We start from the raw sequence: 17,618 nt of genomic DNA, 5'->3' as shown, positions 1-17,618 counted from the left end.
TGAGACATATTAGATGGTAAATTTTGATGTTGAGATGTTGGTAACAGTGGAGTTGTACGTTGCTTGAGTAAAGTAACAGTATTTTCATACTCGAGTTGATTCTAGTTATAAAGGTGAGTGATGAAAAAATAGTTCGTAATTTTTCACTCTAGAAGTAAAATTTCGGCTTGTGTTTAATGAAGGTTATATTGGATATACAAATAAGATATAAATATGAATGTTTTGTTACCTAATACTATGGTATTTGAGATTATGTTGGCTAAGTTTCGTCTTTCTTGTTTTTATTTTGAAGTGATGGCGTCATTTTTAAATGAACTATGCGTAAAGGGAACAGTGAGACATGCCATTGAAGGGTACACTGAGACGTCTCACTGTTCCCATGGACCAATGATTTGCAAAAACAAACTGTAATTATATTACATTTACTAATAACTAGCATTAAAAATAAACATACTAGTAACCAATTTAGGAACTGTAGCTTAAAATAATGGATACATAACGTTTTAATGGTTTCATAAATAGAAAATTATTCACAAAATTTAAGGAAATGTTAAAAAATAATAAAGAATTATATTAAATTCTTATAATTATAAGCTTTGTTGTCACAAAAAATTCATTTCATTTTTTCGCAAAAGTTTGAAATGTCATGGAAAATTCACTTTTCCAAGTGTTTCAGATGTTTCAATGGTTTCGAAGTCAGACATCAAAATAATTCTAAATAAGCCTACAGAACATGTCAACATAAAGAGACAGCAAGCGTTCCTTTCTTTTGAAATAAATGTAAATCATTTCAATGTCCGTTAATAGACACTGTGGTGTCTCACTGTACCCTCCTGAATGGGAACAGTGAGACATTTGCATTTTTTTGACAAACACGTATTGTATGTTATGTCCTTTATCTATTAACATTTTTATGTATGATTATACTCCATGTTTTAATGTCTATTTCTATACCATTTTATTTTTAAAATACTTGAATTATCACTTGCATACATATGTCTTAATATTTTGTGTCTCACTGTAACCACTACTCTCCTACATGAGGATAATTCTACAGGGTCATTCAAAATAACCATTTTAAACTGATACAAATCGATTAAATATGGAAAGCGGAAGATACTAAAATAGGAAAACCACTGTTGTAATTTTCTACTTAGGCTCTTCTTTTTCATAATTTTCATGTTTCTAATGAAGCTTACCTTAATATTTGCCTCATTTTCTATCTTACGCTAAACTAGAGTGACCAGACGTCCTCTTTTGTCCGTAGGTGGCAGCAGTATCGACGGAATATACTCTTTGCCAACGATCATAACTCTCTTTGTTCGTCCACACCTGTGGAGTAACAGCGCGTCTGGCCGTGAAACCAGGTGGCCCGGGTTCGAATCCCGGTCGGGCCAAGTTACCTGGTTGAGGTTTTTTCCGGGTTTTCCCTCAACCCAATACGAGCAAATGCTGGGTAACTTTCGGTGCTGGACCCCGGACTCATTTCACCGACATTATCACCTTCATTTCATTCAGACGCTAAATAACCTAGATGTTGATACAGCGTCGTAAAATAACCCAATAAAATAAATTAAATTAAATCTCTTTGTTCCTCCTTGTTATGAGCGTTGCTAGGTAGCTAGTAAATCGAGATATATTTTTTTTTTTTGCCACGGTAGCCGTTTAATTTATTTTGGTTTTTTTTTTCTACTTGTCCGACGTCACTATTTTTCTCTAATATATTTCTTCTTCTTCTTCTTCTTCTTCTTTATGCGTTTCATTCTTGTCAGATTTAGGCTTGTGATGCCACTTCAGACAATAAATTTCAGCCTGACGTAATAGACAAACATGTGACGGAAGTGACATGAAGTGAACATGGCATCGAACCTCTACCATTCCAACTACAATAAACTTCCAAGCCCGAGATTCGAATCAAATGCACGCAAAATCAAAGCTTCTCCTTAGCCTCATCCATCACGCTTATGGGAACATCCGCTTTATTCTATTAATTTTTTATTAGGATTGTGTTTAATTTTACAACATTCTCGGTACACTGAACATGCGAATTAAACATAAAACAAAAAGAGCTTGCTTTAAAATATTTTCGATGAGTAAAAACTCTCACTACACTACATCATTTCACTAATAAATTTTCATTATATTTTTTTACAAAATCCTGATGAGCAATTGATTTTCGTTCTCTTCATCACAACGTATTTATTATCGAAAGCAAAATCTTCACTGCAGCAGCATTATGAATATCACACAGTTGCAATGCAGGTGGGAATACAGCTACCGTACCACTATATTATTAATGTTGAGTAGTAAATATACTACAACTTAATCTCGCTGCGTTCCTGCTTCAACTACAGCTTAAAATATCCATAACTGAGAGGAAAATCGTATTATGTTCCGATTCTACAGTTATTCTCTAGATCCCTCGTCAAAGAAACTGTATGTTCCCAAAGGGCGGGAGACATAATTATTTTAGAGTAATTTTTTAGGTATATTAGAAGTGCTTCCAGTCGCCAAAGCGTGACACAAACGGTTATTTTCATGTATTGTTAAAGAACATTCCGTTAAATTGAGTATACCGGATAAAAAGACGGTCGGACCACATCACCTCATTCTAGTGTCGAGCCTATTAAAGCATGGAGCTCTACCTTCATGCCACTCAAGCGCCTTCATGGCATTCTAAAGTTGTTGACTGCGGGACAGCAAAAAAAATAATCTTACTGTATTTCCTGGATTATTTTAAGGGTTCAGAGCCATAATGGGCCAAGCGCCATATATTAAAAACCTAGAAAACAAAGGTTAAAATTAAGTGATTACCATAATTCAATGAAACATATAGCAAGTAATATAAAGTATGCACATTAAAACTAAATTATACATCAATCTTCAATAAATTATGATATTCACTTAACTTTAATCCTTGCTTTCTCCGTTTTTAATAAATGACGCTTGGCCCACTATAGCTCTAAACCCTTAATTTATCGTTTATAGTCTATATTTTGTTCAGGATAACACAGAGGGTTTGGAATTTAACGGGTTACATCAGCTTCTTGTCTATGCGGATGACGTGAATATGTTAGGAGAAAATCCACAAACGATTAGGGAAAATGCGGAACTTCTACTTGAAGCAAGTAAAGAGATAGGGTTGGAAGTAAATCCCGAAAAGACTAAGTATATGATTATGTCTCGTTATCAGAATATTGTACGAAATGGAACTATAAAAGTTGTAGATTTATACTTCGAAGAGGTGGAAAATTTCAAATATCTTGGAGCAACAGTAACAAATATAAATGACACTCGGGAGGAAATTAAACGCAGAATAAATATGGGAAATGCCTGTTATTATTCGGTTGAGAAACTTTTGTCATCTATCTGCTGTCAAAAAAATCTGAAAGTTAGAATTTATAAAACATTTATATTACCGGTTGTTCTGTATGGCTGTGAAACTTGGACTCTCACTTTGAGAGAGGAACAGCGATTGAGGGTGTTTGAGAATAAGGTTCTTAGGAAAATATTTGGGGCTAAAAGGGATGAAGTTACAGGAGAATGGAGAAAGTTACACAACACAGAGCTGCACGCATTGTATTCTTTACCTGACATAATTAGGAACATAAAATCCCGACGTTTGAGATGGGCAGGGCATGTAGCACGTATGGACGAATCCAGAAATGCATATAGAGTGTTAGTTGGGAGGCCAGAGGGGAAAAGACCTTTGGGGAGGCCGAGACGTAGATGGGAAGATAATATTAAAATGGATTTGAGGGAGGTGGGATATGATGATAGAGACTGGATTAATCTTGCTCAGGATAGGGACCAATGGCGGGCTTATGTGAGGGCGGCAATGAACCTCCGGGTTCCTTAAAAGCCAGTAAGTAAGTAAGTGTATATTTTGTATGCCACTTTGACACAGCATACAGCATACTAGGTACGTCTACCGAATCAGTTATTGAACGTGATTAGGATTTGACCAACATGACGCAGTGAACGGAAGTAGAAATACTCGTATACCAAGGCTGGATATTAATTAATATATAATAAAATATAATTAAATAGAAAATCCAAACAAGTATAAATATAACATACGGAATGAGTCATAAGTATGTTTGGAAAACGCGTGAGCGTGCTCCTGTATCAAAAATGAGATCAATTCCTTATATGAAAATTTATTGGAAAATGTTTATTTATTGGAGTAATAGTGACTTTTATTTCCATAAGTACCTGATCATATTATTGTGTTGTTTTTGTTTTGATTTTGTACCATTGTTTGTTTACAAATTACACAGTGACAAAAGAAACATTGAACTGAGACTTTTCAGAGGTCCAAACATCGTTCATTATGGAAAATATGTAGTTTTTCAACAGCTCCTGTTATGCCCGGTAAACACAAAAAAAAACTTGTACAACTTTTGATAAGAGATAAACGAAATATTTATTTTTTTTCTTGTTGATTTTTGTGAAGATAGTAACCCAACACTCAGAAGTTGGGATATAATTTTGAAAACATTTTAAAATAATTAACATTAACAATCACTAAACCCCTGGCAAACGTGGTATGCTTGCAACATTATCACGCTAACCAATGCGGAATCAGATAATGGCACAGCTACCGGAAGAGATCTACTTTCAAAAAATAATAAAAAATATTCCATACTTTAAAAATAAACTATAACCTAACAAAATTAAATCTACAACCTATACAAAAATAATAAATTAATTTTAACATAAATAATAATATAAATAAACAAAAATTATTTACATAATTACCCGTATTTTATTAATTTCGTGTGCTTGGAGGGGATTGCACAGGTGGCAGGCGGACCGATAGGAGTAAGAATGGATGAAGCTTACAAGCAAACATTCTGATTGGGGCAGATAAAAAATGTTAGTTTTTTTCCACTATGTTAATAATGTAAAAAGAAGTGATTATACAAATTTTGGCCATTCGAGCGCAATTATGAGGGTTGTCCAGAAAGTAAGTTTGCCTAGGGCCGTTTACAGAAATAAAACACAATTTCATGGAGAGATTTATTGAAACAGATACAGTAAAATTTCTGAGTTACTTTTCAACATATTCTCAATCGGAATTTAGACATTTGTCATACAGTGGGATCAACAGAGAGGTGCAGACGGCTGTTACACACTGGTTCCGATCCCACTTCTATAACACAGAGATATAAAATTTGATCCCATGGTATGACAACTGTCTAAATTCCGGTGGGGAATACGTTTAAAAAGAACTCAACAATTCCTGTCTCTGTTCCAATAAATCTCTTCATGAAATTACTGTTTTCTGTCTGTAAACGGCCCCAGGTAAACTTACTTTCTGGACGGCCTTCGTAATTGCGCTCGAGTAGCCAAAATTTGTATAAGCACTTGTTTTGATATTATTAAGATGGTGGAAGAAAAAAAAATAACTTTTTATCTGCCCCCATGAGAATATTTGCTTGTTAGAAGTTAAGAAGAGCTCATTTCTTCGCTCTTCTCAATGAGTTTACATACGTACAAGGTCATTGAATTTTACATTGCCATGTACCATCAGAATCTAGTAAATATTTAATTCTTCAACTTGCAAAAACGTTTTAAAAAGAAGAAAAAATAGAAAATTGACGGGACGGGCGGGACAACGTAAGAAAAAGGGAATGTCCCTGCGAAAAAGGAACGTGACCCATGTCGAAGATGCAAGAGATTGCAAAGCAAAATCGATCACCCTCTATAACTTCAGTGCATGTAGGAGGAACTTAACTAAATAGGAACATCTGGCTGTTTAATTCACTGTACTCTCCTCGTCCCGCATGTTAAATCGCACTTGAGTGTAGGATTGCTGTCTTCTTAACATACATGAAAGACTAGAGGGTATTTCATTTCGAAGAGTGATTAAATAAAGTGAACATTGATGTGGCCTTCTGTATTACATTCAATCAAAAGAAAGGGTGAAATAAATTGCATGTGTAGGCAGTTTTGTGAAACGTTTGGGTGGGATAAAAGTTGAAATTCTGACATGGGCTTTTGAAACTATTTTCTATTAACGTGGTCAAATCAGGGGTGCACAAATTTCCATGCCACATCCTTTGTTAAGTACTTTGGGTACCTAATACTAGTTTTTGCTACATAAAAACTTATAATAGGAATTTCAATTAATTACAAATTGAATGATTTGTTTCCAAACCCTGATATTTTATTTTGTTATTTTTACAGGAAAGAGCTTCAAAATTAACAAGCCAATTTTGAAAAATACGTATTTATTCTTATCTTACAGATATTTTATACCATTCTATGACTTAATGTACTAGAATAGTTCATCGTTTCTGAATTCAACTATAAGATAGTAGGTTTTGGCCTGTGAAACATTAGTAGGCCTACATTATGCAATGAGCCTATAATGGTAGTAATTAAGACGCGAGTATGTTTATGAAACGAGCGCAAGCGAGTTTCATAATTTTCATACGAGCGTCTTAATTACCATTATAGGCAAGTTTCATACGACTTTTTATGCTCGACCATATTTCTAACTTGAAATTATTCATAAGTATTCATGTTATTCTTATCTCACTGGGGAGCGGAACTGACCTTGTGCAATATCTCGTAAATTGTTAGATGCGCGCAGACGCGAAAGTATTGATTTTTTTCGAGAAACCAATGTCATTGACCTTCATATATAATCTAGAGAGGAAAATAAAGATTAATCTTGATATAACCTTGAAATTGATTTAGACATTGAAAAACGAGATGACAAATTGAATTTATTTGAATATTATTTACAATTAACGCTAATTATTATAGTAACAGAACATAACCTTCTGCGACAATATTGGATTTCCAGCCTCCGTGACGTTTCGCTAGTTGTCTTTCGATTGCATATCCGAGAATAATCGATACTTGCGATTTCATATTGCTGCAATGGTGTCTTCTGATTGGTGGAACACCTGAACTTTAATGAATAGGTGTACTTTAATGAGGTCCATTAAAGGGCTGCTACCAGGTGTATAATTACTACATTTCGGCATGGTCGAGCATAAAAAATAGAAACTATTTGTTACCATCTCTACGTAGATAAAATAGCAAGTTTTGGGGAAAAAAAGTAATCATACTTTAAATATCATTTTCAGTGACAAATAGCAGGAATTTGCAAAAAATAACTTTATCATTGGATTTACAGTGTAAAATATTTATGTATATTATGTTAGGGGGTCAAAATCGGTTTTGAGCAAAATAGCATATTTTGGAATCAAACCATTCCTTATACCCTGCTAGCAAAAAATTAAGTACAAGAACTTTGTAATGATAACTTGGCGTACTGCTAGCTGTATGCTAGAATGTGTAGGCTAATTTTAATGGTAAATTACAAAGATCGAAAAAGGAAAAGGGGTAATTTCTCCCGACTTACCATCACTGACGCAAGACGTGTGTCACGTGATGATACAGCAGACCACTATTCGATGCGAGGCAAACGAGATTTATTTCATTATACTTCTTATGTATTATTATGGAATTATTTTAATGATAAATCAAATCGATTAATCGAAGTAATGCTAGTAATTAATTTATAATAACAATTGCATTTCACATACATCGTGATTACACACTTTTATCACTTTATATTACTTAGGAATATAATTTTAATTATACTAACCACTTTCATGTCTTTAAAATAAAATCTAAGTTGTAAATTACCTAGTTGACTAGTTTCAGTTTTGTGTCAGCCATCATCAGAACTAGTCTCTGTTCTGAAGTTCTGTTCTCTAGTTCTGTAGATGGCTGACACAAAGCTGAAACTAGTAAATTAGGTAATTTACAATTTAGTTTTTATTTTAAACACATGAAAGTGGTTATTATAACTATATACAGTATGAATAATTTCGAGGGAAAAATTGTTCCGGAGCCGGGTATAGATCCCGGGACCTTTGGTTTAACGTACCAACGCTCTACCACTGAGCTACTCGGGAACTCTAACCGACACCGATCCAATTTTTCCCTCTATATCCACAGACCTCAAAGTGGGCTGACAACCGTCAAGCAACCAACTTCGAGTGCACACTAACTCCGTGTGACTTAAATTGTGGTTTTCTGTTAACGAACAGTGAAGTGTATTATGCAAATCAAGATTTCAGGTATAATTCCCTGTAAAGTTTATTTGAATAATTTCGAGGGAAAAATTGTTCCGGAGCCGGGTATCGATCCCGGGACCTTTGGTTTAACGTACCAACGCTCTACCACTGAGCTACTCGGGAACTCTAACCGACACCGATCCAATTTTTTCTCTCTATATCCACAGACCTCAAAGTGGGCTGACAACCGTCAAGCAACCAAGTTATAATCGTAAATTAAACATATTTATAGGGGAGAGTTGGGTAGTATCGGACATCGGGTAATATTGGACAGTGAGTTTCTTTCATCTACCACCAGATGTTAGTACCTGAATGACATGGTTACGTTTCTGTGATGTGAAACGTAACCATGTTATTCAGGTACTATCATCTGGTGGTAGATGAAAGAAACTCACTGTCCGATATTACCCGATGTCCGATACTATCCAACTCTCCCCTACAACATAAATAGAGTACATCCATATTTTCTAAATAAGTTATTGCAGCAAATTCCAGCATCTTACGTTCAAATATTTAAATATTTTCCATTTTTGGTACTGATATTAAAATTCGAATGCTAACGAAATTAATGACATTCGAAAGGATATTAATACGGTTTAGGCCTATGTTAGACGATTCGTCGTGCGGTTTTTGTAACCTTTTAGCTGACGAGTGAGAATTTTAATTGTGTTAGCATGAGTGTATCACGTAAGATTGATAGCAATGTTGATTACATCATGTAATGTTATATCCAGCATGGACAACTATTAGTGGCTCTTGTCTCATTCTGTATAATATACAGGGTGAACCGTAAGTAATGTAATTAATTTCAAGGGGTTATTCTTTGCGATATTTCAAACAAAAAAGTTTGATACAATTTTGCTCTTTTTTGCTTCCTTTTTTAAATATTTTTAATATGAACTATTTCATAGCTTGTTTTGGGAAAGCCATTGATTCAATTCCCAATATGCTCAGTAAATTTAATAGAGCAATGCATTATGATAATAAATGGTTGAAAGAATTTTAGTTTCGTCCTTTAAATGTTAAGAAATTTGAACCGAACAAATGTAACTTTTCACTCTGCAAAAGAATTTTACAATCAGCGTATTCCGAAGCTCACCGGACCGGTGGACAACAATGACGTCACGCTGCAGCGAAATAGGAACAAAACTGCTGAAAGGATCGATGGCTGTTATGGCGACTATATAAGTTCTTGTCTGTGCAAAGCTACCAAAATTTTGCGAAATTTCCGTACTGCCATCTCGTTCAAAGAAAAGAGAGCATGAACTATTTATTTCTTGAACCGGTAGTAATAACTGGTCCGTTGACATGTTCGCTCATAAGCCATTAACATATTGTTTTTATGTTGTGCTCATTACAAACAATATAGCAGAACTAAAGCAGAACACACCGCCATGACACAACAGTGCACGATGTCATTCGTCTGCTAATTCCCGTCCTATACAAGAACCAATCAGATTCACTGATGGCGGCTGATGGAGACTGCCACCACCTCTGCCAGCTGATGGCACCGGTGCCACGGTGAAATTCGGAACACCGTGATGCCATCAGATTGCTCAGCGCTGAGATTCGGAATACGGTCAATGTTACATTTGTTCGGATCAAATTTCTGCACATTTAAAGGACGAAACTAAAATTCTTTCAATCATATATTGTCATAATACACAGCTCTCTTAAACTGGAAATTAAATCAGTGGTTTCCCCAAAACAACGCTATAAAATATTTCATATAAAATAATTTTTATCTCGAAAATGAAGCAAAAACGAGCAAAATTATATTAAACTTTTTTGTTTGAAATATCTCAAACATAACCCCCTAAAATTAAGATATTTCTTACGGTTCACCCTTATAAATATGCCTGTACATTCCTCCCGATAGCATCTCATTCTAGTGGAGAGATCACGAAAGCATGGAGCTCTGACCCCATGAGCCTTCACAGCGTGTAAATGGGATACCTTCATCTCCATATTTCTTCTGTTCTTTAAATGGTCAATCCGTACTATTTCTGAACGAACTGTCCTCTTAAGGGACACTCGACTTAAAAATTGGAGAAAATGTGTCATTTTGTGTATCAGTTTTACAATATTATCTTTTTGAAGCTATTTATGATATTTTAATCATTAAAAATTTTAAAATTTAATTCCATAGAAATAAACAATTAAATTTTTACACTAGTTTACGTGACAACTAAATCAATTTACATAGAATTCTTCCCCCTCTTCATTGAGAAGGCACAGTCAAATGCACAAAGCCAAAAAATAAGAAATAATTAAAAGTGATATTTCAATTAACGATTGATTAAAAATTGAAATATATTTTTTTTTTTTTTTTGAAAAGTGTTGGATCTAATGAGCTGAGATTTTGCATGTTACTTTCCATGTGTATATTACACTTTTTCTCCAAATTTGAAAAAGATTGGTCAAATAGGGAAAAAGTTCCAAAATATAGTTGAGTGTCCCCTTAAGTGAATTAAATTGCTCTCACTCTTTAAGATTATAATTTCAGTATGACTCAATTACAAGTTTGACATCTCTTATTATTAGATTAATTTAGTTGAACTATTTATTTTGTTATCTAATAAAACATTAATAATCGCCGTCAGAATCTGTTCAAACTTTTAAAATGTGAGTTAAGGTATATTTTAAAACATTTTAAATTGTATCTAGATCGCTAAGCTTAAGTAGTACTATATTAATTGTCTCAATGTATTCATAATATTCATTTGTGGTAACATCACGACTTTTCCAGTGTAAGTTAAAATATATTTCGAAATATTTTTAATTTTTATCATGATCGTTACAATGACAGAATATTATTGTTTTATAACATTCACTTATGATTAACATTAAAACATTGCTGTAGTGATAATGTTGAAGACAAATCTTAATAAAAAAGTTTTTAAATTTTAAAGTGAAAATTGAAACAATTTAAAGTGTTACGGTAAGAACAAGTCCATACGTAGGAGTACTTAAAGTTTCAATAATATCTTTTGAAATAGGTTATCTTTGCTTCTGTAGTACACGTTATTTTGTACCCGGGTTTCCTTCCCAGTAGGATTAACTTCTACACGTAGTTGGATTTTTAACATGAGTGACAGTTTTAATTCCAAACAAGAGAATTTGTAACTGTCAGTCATGAATTACTGTAACTTAAAATAAAACTAGTTCCCTTTAAATAAACTTGTTTTAATTCTGATGTAGTTATACTTTGAAGTACCTACAACGTTCATTACACTGTATCTGCTTATATTGTAAGTAAAATGTAGACTAGTGGTACACTTTTTCCTTACTAGCACACTAGGTACACTGCATAAAGATTCCTTTGAAGAAAATATGATTGTAGATTTGTTCCCATGTTTCAGCTCTGTATTATGATAGTAATAGGATATTTGTACACCCGAAATAGCATGTCATTTTGTAGACCTATTTGTAGCTATGATTCTGCTTATAAATTTTTCCTTAATGCATAAATTTTCACATTTACAAAATGGGCAGTTTGTGAAGACGTGTGTTTCATCGAACCAGTGGAAGCTTGCTCGTGTATTACAAATATTATTTAACTCCTTGAGTTTAATAACATTTACGAACACAAATTGTAACATACCTTCATGCAATAATATCATTACTCCTTAAATATTTTGCTTTTAAAGGAGCAGATTTGTTTATATGTTTTAAATCATTACCGTATTTCCATTACATCGTTACTAGTTCTGTCTTTACCAGAGATCTATATTGTATGTGGAATCCTAGATCATATATGTAACAGATATGTCGGGATTATAGGCTTTGAGGTTAACAACTTTTGTCAGGTTTACTACGCTGCCATCTAGTTGTTACATAAGGAGTCACGTCATAATACCCATTTGAATTGCATTAGCGACTATGCTGCCATCTCGTGTTCGTTTACGGCGGACGGGTGGCGATCCTGGCGGTTGTTCTCTTCAAAGTGCTGCCGATTTTAACGTAGCGAGGAGTTATCTGTTACATATATGATCTAGGGTGGAATATCTCAGCTCAATGGTGTCAAAATTGGTATAGAAGGGATCTAAGATAAATATTTTGAAAAATAGCATTTATGGTCGGCGATGCCATCTTATGGCACTACTGCACTAACCGTCAGTTACGAAGGCGACTTTATTCAGAAGGATTCTGCGTATCAGATGATCTCGTGAATCAGTTTATCAGTTGCTAGCTCTGATCACGTATAACAGATTGATCAGCTTAATACACTTTCAAGACAATTGCTTTTATCAATTTAACTATGAGTATGCTGCCATCTAGCGACTGCAAAAGAAGTCACGTTATAACCATGATGGAATTGCATGGAGCAATAGCTTGCAGCAGTGCTTTCATTTAGCGGACGTTACCAAAAAATTCATTTTGGCAGCGGAAATCCTAGTGATTATTCTCTTTTGTATATTTCCATTTCATAACATGGGAATGACCAATCTGATATATACGTGATCAGGAATATAAATCAATGGTTGAGGAGCTTATTTTCAAAATGACTCTTGTCCATTACCATAACTTTGTAGGAAATCACGAAAAATGCTTTTAAGTATAAAATCTCTTATCAGCTAGGCAAGAGACATTATGAAACTAAAGAGGTTGGGAGCATTTAGAATCAAATGGGAGCATCAGGATCTTTGATTCCAAAGCTGGAATTAATATTTTGTCGCCATTTTTCTGTGGACAGGAGTAGTTCGATTCCAATAGTCACTTTTGACTCAAGATTTTAGTGCTTTAGAAGGCGTTCTAAAGTCAAATCATGACATTTATATGTAGAGTTATACCTGAAGAATGTATGGAGACAGGAAACTCATTTTCGTTATCAGTGGACAAGAGACGTTTTGAAAATTAGCTCTTCAATTAAGCATAATATATATTCGACGGCTAATTCAGCGCTCAGCAACTGAATAATGCTTACTAATTCACGATATCACGTTACTATACACCTTCGTACTTGACAGTCGCTTTAATTCACAAATATCGGGATCACTGTCCAAAGGGAGGCAATTTAGAATACCTGCCACGTTGGTAAGTCGTTTGGTAACTGTAATTGAAGTTAATTTGGGTGCAGTTAATCTGTCTTCACCTGATAATAAATCAGTTTTACTCATAAGGGAACTGCCAGTGAGCTCTTATCGAAACCTACCTTTAAATTTCGCTGACAAAATCAATTCCTTATAGGAAGCCCATACACGACTTGTGACTTCAAACTGCAAGTTGCCGATATCGAGATAGCAATCTCTATTAAAAGTCTAGGGGAAACGTATGGAGTTTTATTGCTGGGTTTGTGCGCCCCTCTACAGCCGCTGTCTCTAAAACTAGGTATATTTCCACTAATCTAAAAATGTATTTGCAGCTTTGTACTTGTAGGAATTTCATTGTCAAAACAAAATCAATGGTTTAATGAACTTGTAAACATTTATATGGTTAAGTACTCTTTGTCCCTTGTGGCACCTCACGAATGGTGAGAAGATTTATAAATTATATTAGCACGCCTCGCTTCTTCTCACTACTGCTGATGAGGGATGCCCAATTGCTGCTGCATGGCTGCTTTATCAGGCGACATTGCAGCCTCGATCTCAGGACCTTGCAGTTGAAAGTCGCAGCTGATTTTTGGTGTGTGGCATTCTTAAAAGACGTCCCTTTTGTCAGCGAAATTTCAAGGCAGGTTTCGATATGAGCTCACTGACAGTTCCCTTGTCAGTATTGACACTTATTACATGAAGAAGGATCTGGCAGATGCTATTATAATGTATCTTACAGTAATCGATTTATCTGTAAAATATGATGCCAATCTCTACAGTTCAATGCCATTCTGTAAAATTTGTTCGGTAGTAAAATAACTTGCAAAGACTCTTCTCCTGCTTATTATGATATAATTATTAACTTCGAATTTCCAATATCTTCTGCAGCTTTCATTATATTATATATCTTTGACTATAGATTTTCTGTATCAAAATATTTATACTAGAATGCTCTTATCTTTTATAACATGTTGGCATTATTGAGCTGATATATAGTGTGCTTTCTCTTAAATTAACCTGATTAATTTGAATCCTGTAACATGTATAGGTCTACGCTTACGTATAAAGTAGATTAATGAACGAGCTTCATTTATTCAGTGTTGAAAAATTTATAAAGAATCTCTTTGTTTCCAATATGCGATTTCCGTTATACTTTAAGCTGTAAATTCACATTACTACTGCTGTACTATATATTGAGTACTTCTGTACTTGATGAATACAACAGTAACCAAACTTTCTCACAAAAACATTACCCCAGTAGGCTACTCTATACTAACTGTATATCTAGCAATAGTGTAATTCATCCTCTGAACAGCTTAAGCAGTTATTTTAAGCATTTTTAAATGATACAGTGAGTTCGTCTGTGTCATACGCTTCTACCACGACCTTTGTTAAAGTATCTAAAATCTCTGTATAAGAACAATAAAAAAAAACAATTTAGCTCAATTGTAATAGGCTTTGAATAAATAATTTTATTATTGTACTTTTATACGTAATCCATACATTAAGTTTTTCAAAAATATTTCACATATAATAAAATAATTTGTTCTTAAAGAATTATCAAAGATGAGGCTTTTTGTATACGGATTATGTTCATGGGACAAGTTAAATCGAATTTATTATTCTAAGGTTAGCCAGAAGTGGCGGGTGAACGTAGAAGAATAGTCCATCCTCTACGCCAGTAGTGTCAGAGATGTAAGCTCCAATACCGGTTGTGGAGCTAGATCGAAGCTTGAACTTGCTTATGTCTGTGGAAACACCGGAGCACGCAACCAGTCTAGTGGAGCGCTCCGCTCCGTTTAGTCCCTGTCTGACATCGGTGCTCTACGTCTATGCATTCCTTATTCTTCTCATTGCCAACCGCTAAGGAAAGACAGTGTCCAATTATCATTTAATTCTCATTAACTTTTCGTTCTGCAAATTAATTTTAAAATGTTTCATTTGTTCGGATCAAATTTTCTACACATTTAAAGGACAAAATTAAAATTCTTCCAATCATTTATTATCATAATACACTGCTCTCTTAAATTGACTGGGCATTTTGGAAATTAAATCAATGGCTTTCCCAAAACACGCTATGAAATGTTTCGTATAAAACTATTTTTATCTCGGATAGGAAGCAAAAAGGAGCAAAATTGTATTACACTTTTTTGTTTGAAATATTTCAAGGGATAACCCTCAGAAATAAATGATATTACTTACTGTTCACTCTGTAATAGCGCCTTGCTGAAGCGACAACAAATGAAATTATAGCCAAACCACTGACATTAAAACTGCGCCACAAACCAGTGTTCGTTCGTGCGCAGGTTGTCATAGTGGGGGATCTGTTGTGTTGTAGATGCGCTCCCTGATCGATGTCTCGCAGCGAGTACGTTCTAAACTATTCGAAACAGCACTCGTGTCCGCGTCCGATCTTTCACTTTTTAATCAATTATTAATATTCCATTTCGACGTATTGTGTATAGTTAAAACAGATTTATAATAATTTATAATAATGGAAAGGAAACCAAATGTGCGCGGCAGGCTTTTGAAAAGTGACGCGCGTAAAATTATTTATGGGTTTAAGTACAGCTTACAGCAGTAAAATGTTTGGAAATATTCAACATTTTTTTCCTCCATTACTATATCTTGTGCAATAATGAAAATTGGTACGTGTCCTTCTGCTATATTAAAAAAAAATATTTTTACGACTTAAAAAAAAATATTTATATTTTTTTTATAAATTCAGAATGGTGGCAGTTCACTATGCAGTGATGAAGCGTTTCCCTCACAATTCATATACTTGTTAACTTTTTCATGTTCTCTCTCTTTTATTTTATTACTGAAATTCATGTTTACAATATCATGTTCTTTCAACTATATTCCTTAATAAATAATATATATTTTTTCATTTTGTTTTAGAAGAAAGTGCTGATACTTGACTATTCTTTCAAATGAATTTATTTTTATCAGACAACCTATCAAAGGTAGAGAAGTGATCTTGCATCATATTGTAGATATAGTATGCATAAATACGCACAAAAAATTTCATCACAGAATGTTGGATAGGTTTTGAGTTAGGTGGAAAATGCTTCTTCACTGCACAGTGAAATGAATTTGGAAAAAAAAAAAAATGTAAATAATTTTTTTAAATCGTGAAAATATTTTACACATACCAATTTTCATTATTGTATAAGGTACAATAATGGAAGAAAAAAAATGTTGAATATTTCCAAAATTTTACTGCTGTAAGATGTACCTAACCCCTTACAAGAGAAAAAAAAATTAAGTAGAAATATAATGTTGTCACATCAACAAGGAAGCTACGGGAGTTTCGGTCAACTTGATAAAGAACGTTTTGAAGGAAGGGGCAGTGTCATTGTCTACCATAGTTGGAGTCCGACTAGTGTAACCCGGCCTAGCGAGCTGTTCGTATAGTGATGACGTCTCCCCCTCCATGGCCAAGTGAGTATTGGAAAAGTCGAAGGTCTTTTTGTAGTTGGTCGAGCTATAGTTGTCAGTGAGATAGCCGCCATATTGCTGTTTGAACCTTCGTTACTTTCTGACTTGTTTTCGTATGGTAACCAAAATGTTGTCCTGTATTTTCATAATCACCCTGTAGATTCGTACTGTAGGCTATTACGGAATTTAGTTTTAGATTTGACAAACACAGACGAGCTCACTGAACGATACACGAGCAACTTGCACGTAGCTGCCCACGCTCTCAAAGACGCTGTTAACGGCCGCGCCTCGGGCGCTGTTCTTTCCCTTGTGCAGACGTCTGGCGGACGAGGACGATGAGCTCTCTGAGGTGCAGCCCGATGCCGTGCCGCCGGAGGTGCGGGAGTGGCTCGCCTCCACCTTCACGCGCCAGCTGGCCACCACTCGGCGGAAGGCGGACGAGAAGCCCAAGTTCCGGTCCGTCGCGCACGCCATCAGGGCCGGCATCTTCGTGGACCGCATCTACCGCAGGGTCTCCAACACGGCCCTCATGCAATTCCCACCAGACGTCGTCAGGGTCCTCAAAGTAAGCAGTGACATTACCACAGACTCGGCTGGCCTTTTGTGCAGTCCTGGCATCGAGATAGAAAGTATGCCGACATCCTGTGAAGGAAGTTCGTCATTCGAGAGTGGTTTCCCTTCCGTAAGCAATAATGATTATGCAGTTGGTTGCGGTGAATGGCTTTCTGAGCAAACCTTCCTTCGGTTTTGGATAGGTGATGAATCTAATGAAAACTATATCTCCTGCCAGCTTCATTAAAGTCCAGCATAGGAGTACTCACTTTGTACAAGGATATGCATGTTGTTTGTGCGTACACATGTAGCGAACGAACAACGAACGAATGATACAGCAAAACTTCGCTGTTCGGAGCAACATACAAATCGTCAGCAAATGGTCAGAGAACATTCGCTTTCGCTGATTATCCGCAGTAATAGCAGACGAAGATATAATTATAGCAAATGTAGCCGTTGGAAATTGGAAATTTATCTTTTGAAGAGGTGG

The 17,618-nt window shown here is 35.0% G+C and overlaps 1 protein-coding gene across 1 annotated transcript in view; it reads left to right on the top strand.

Annotated features, from left to right (window-relative positions):
* The window catches only part of LOC138709982 (dual specificity calcium/calmodulin-dependent 3',5'-cyclic nucleotide phosphodiesterase 1-like), a 199,808-nt gene that overhangs the window by 154,924 nt on the left and 27,266 nt on the right, over positions 1 to 17,618 (top strand). The window contains exon 6 of the mRNA XM_069840663.1: positions 16,892 to 17,258. Within this exon, the coding sequence (XP_069696764.1) occupies positions 16,892 to 17,258 (367 nt within the window). The remainder of the gene's footprint in view (positions 1 to 16,891; positions 17,259 to 17,618) is intronic.

The sequence above is a fragment of the Periplaneta americana genome, chromosome 12 (assembly GCF_040183065.1).
Source record: "Periplaneta americana isolate PAMFEO1 chromosome 12, P.americana_PAMFEO1_priV1, whole genome shotgun sequence".
Taxonomy (NCBI): domain Eukaryota; kingdom Metazoa; phylum Arthropoda; class Insecta; order Blattodea; family Blattidae; genus Periplaneta; species Periplaneta americana.
This window is presented reverse-complemented; position numbering and strand designations above follow the sequence as displayed.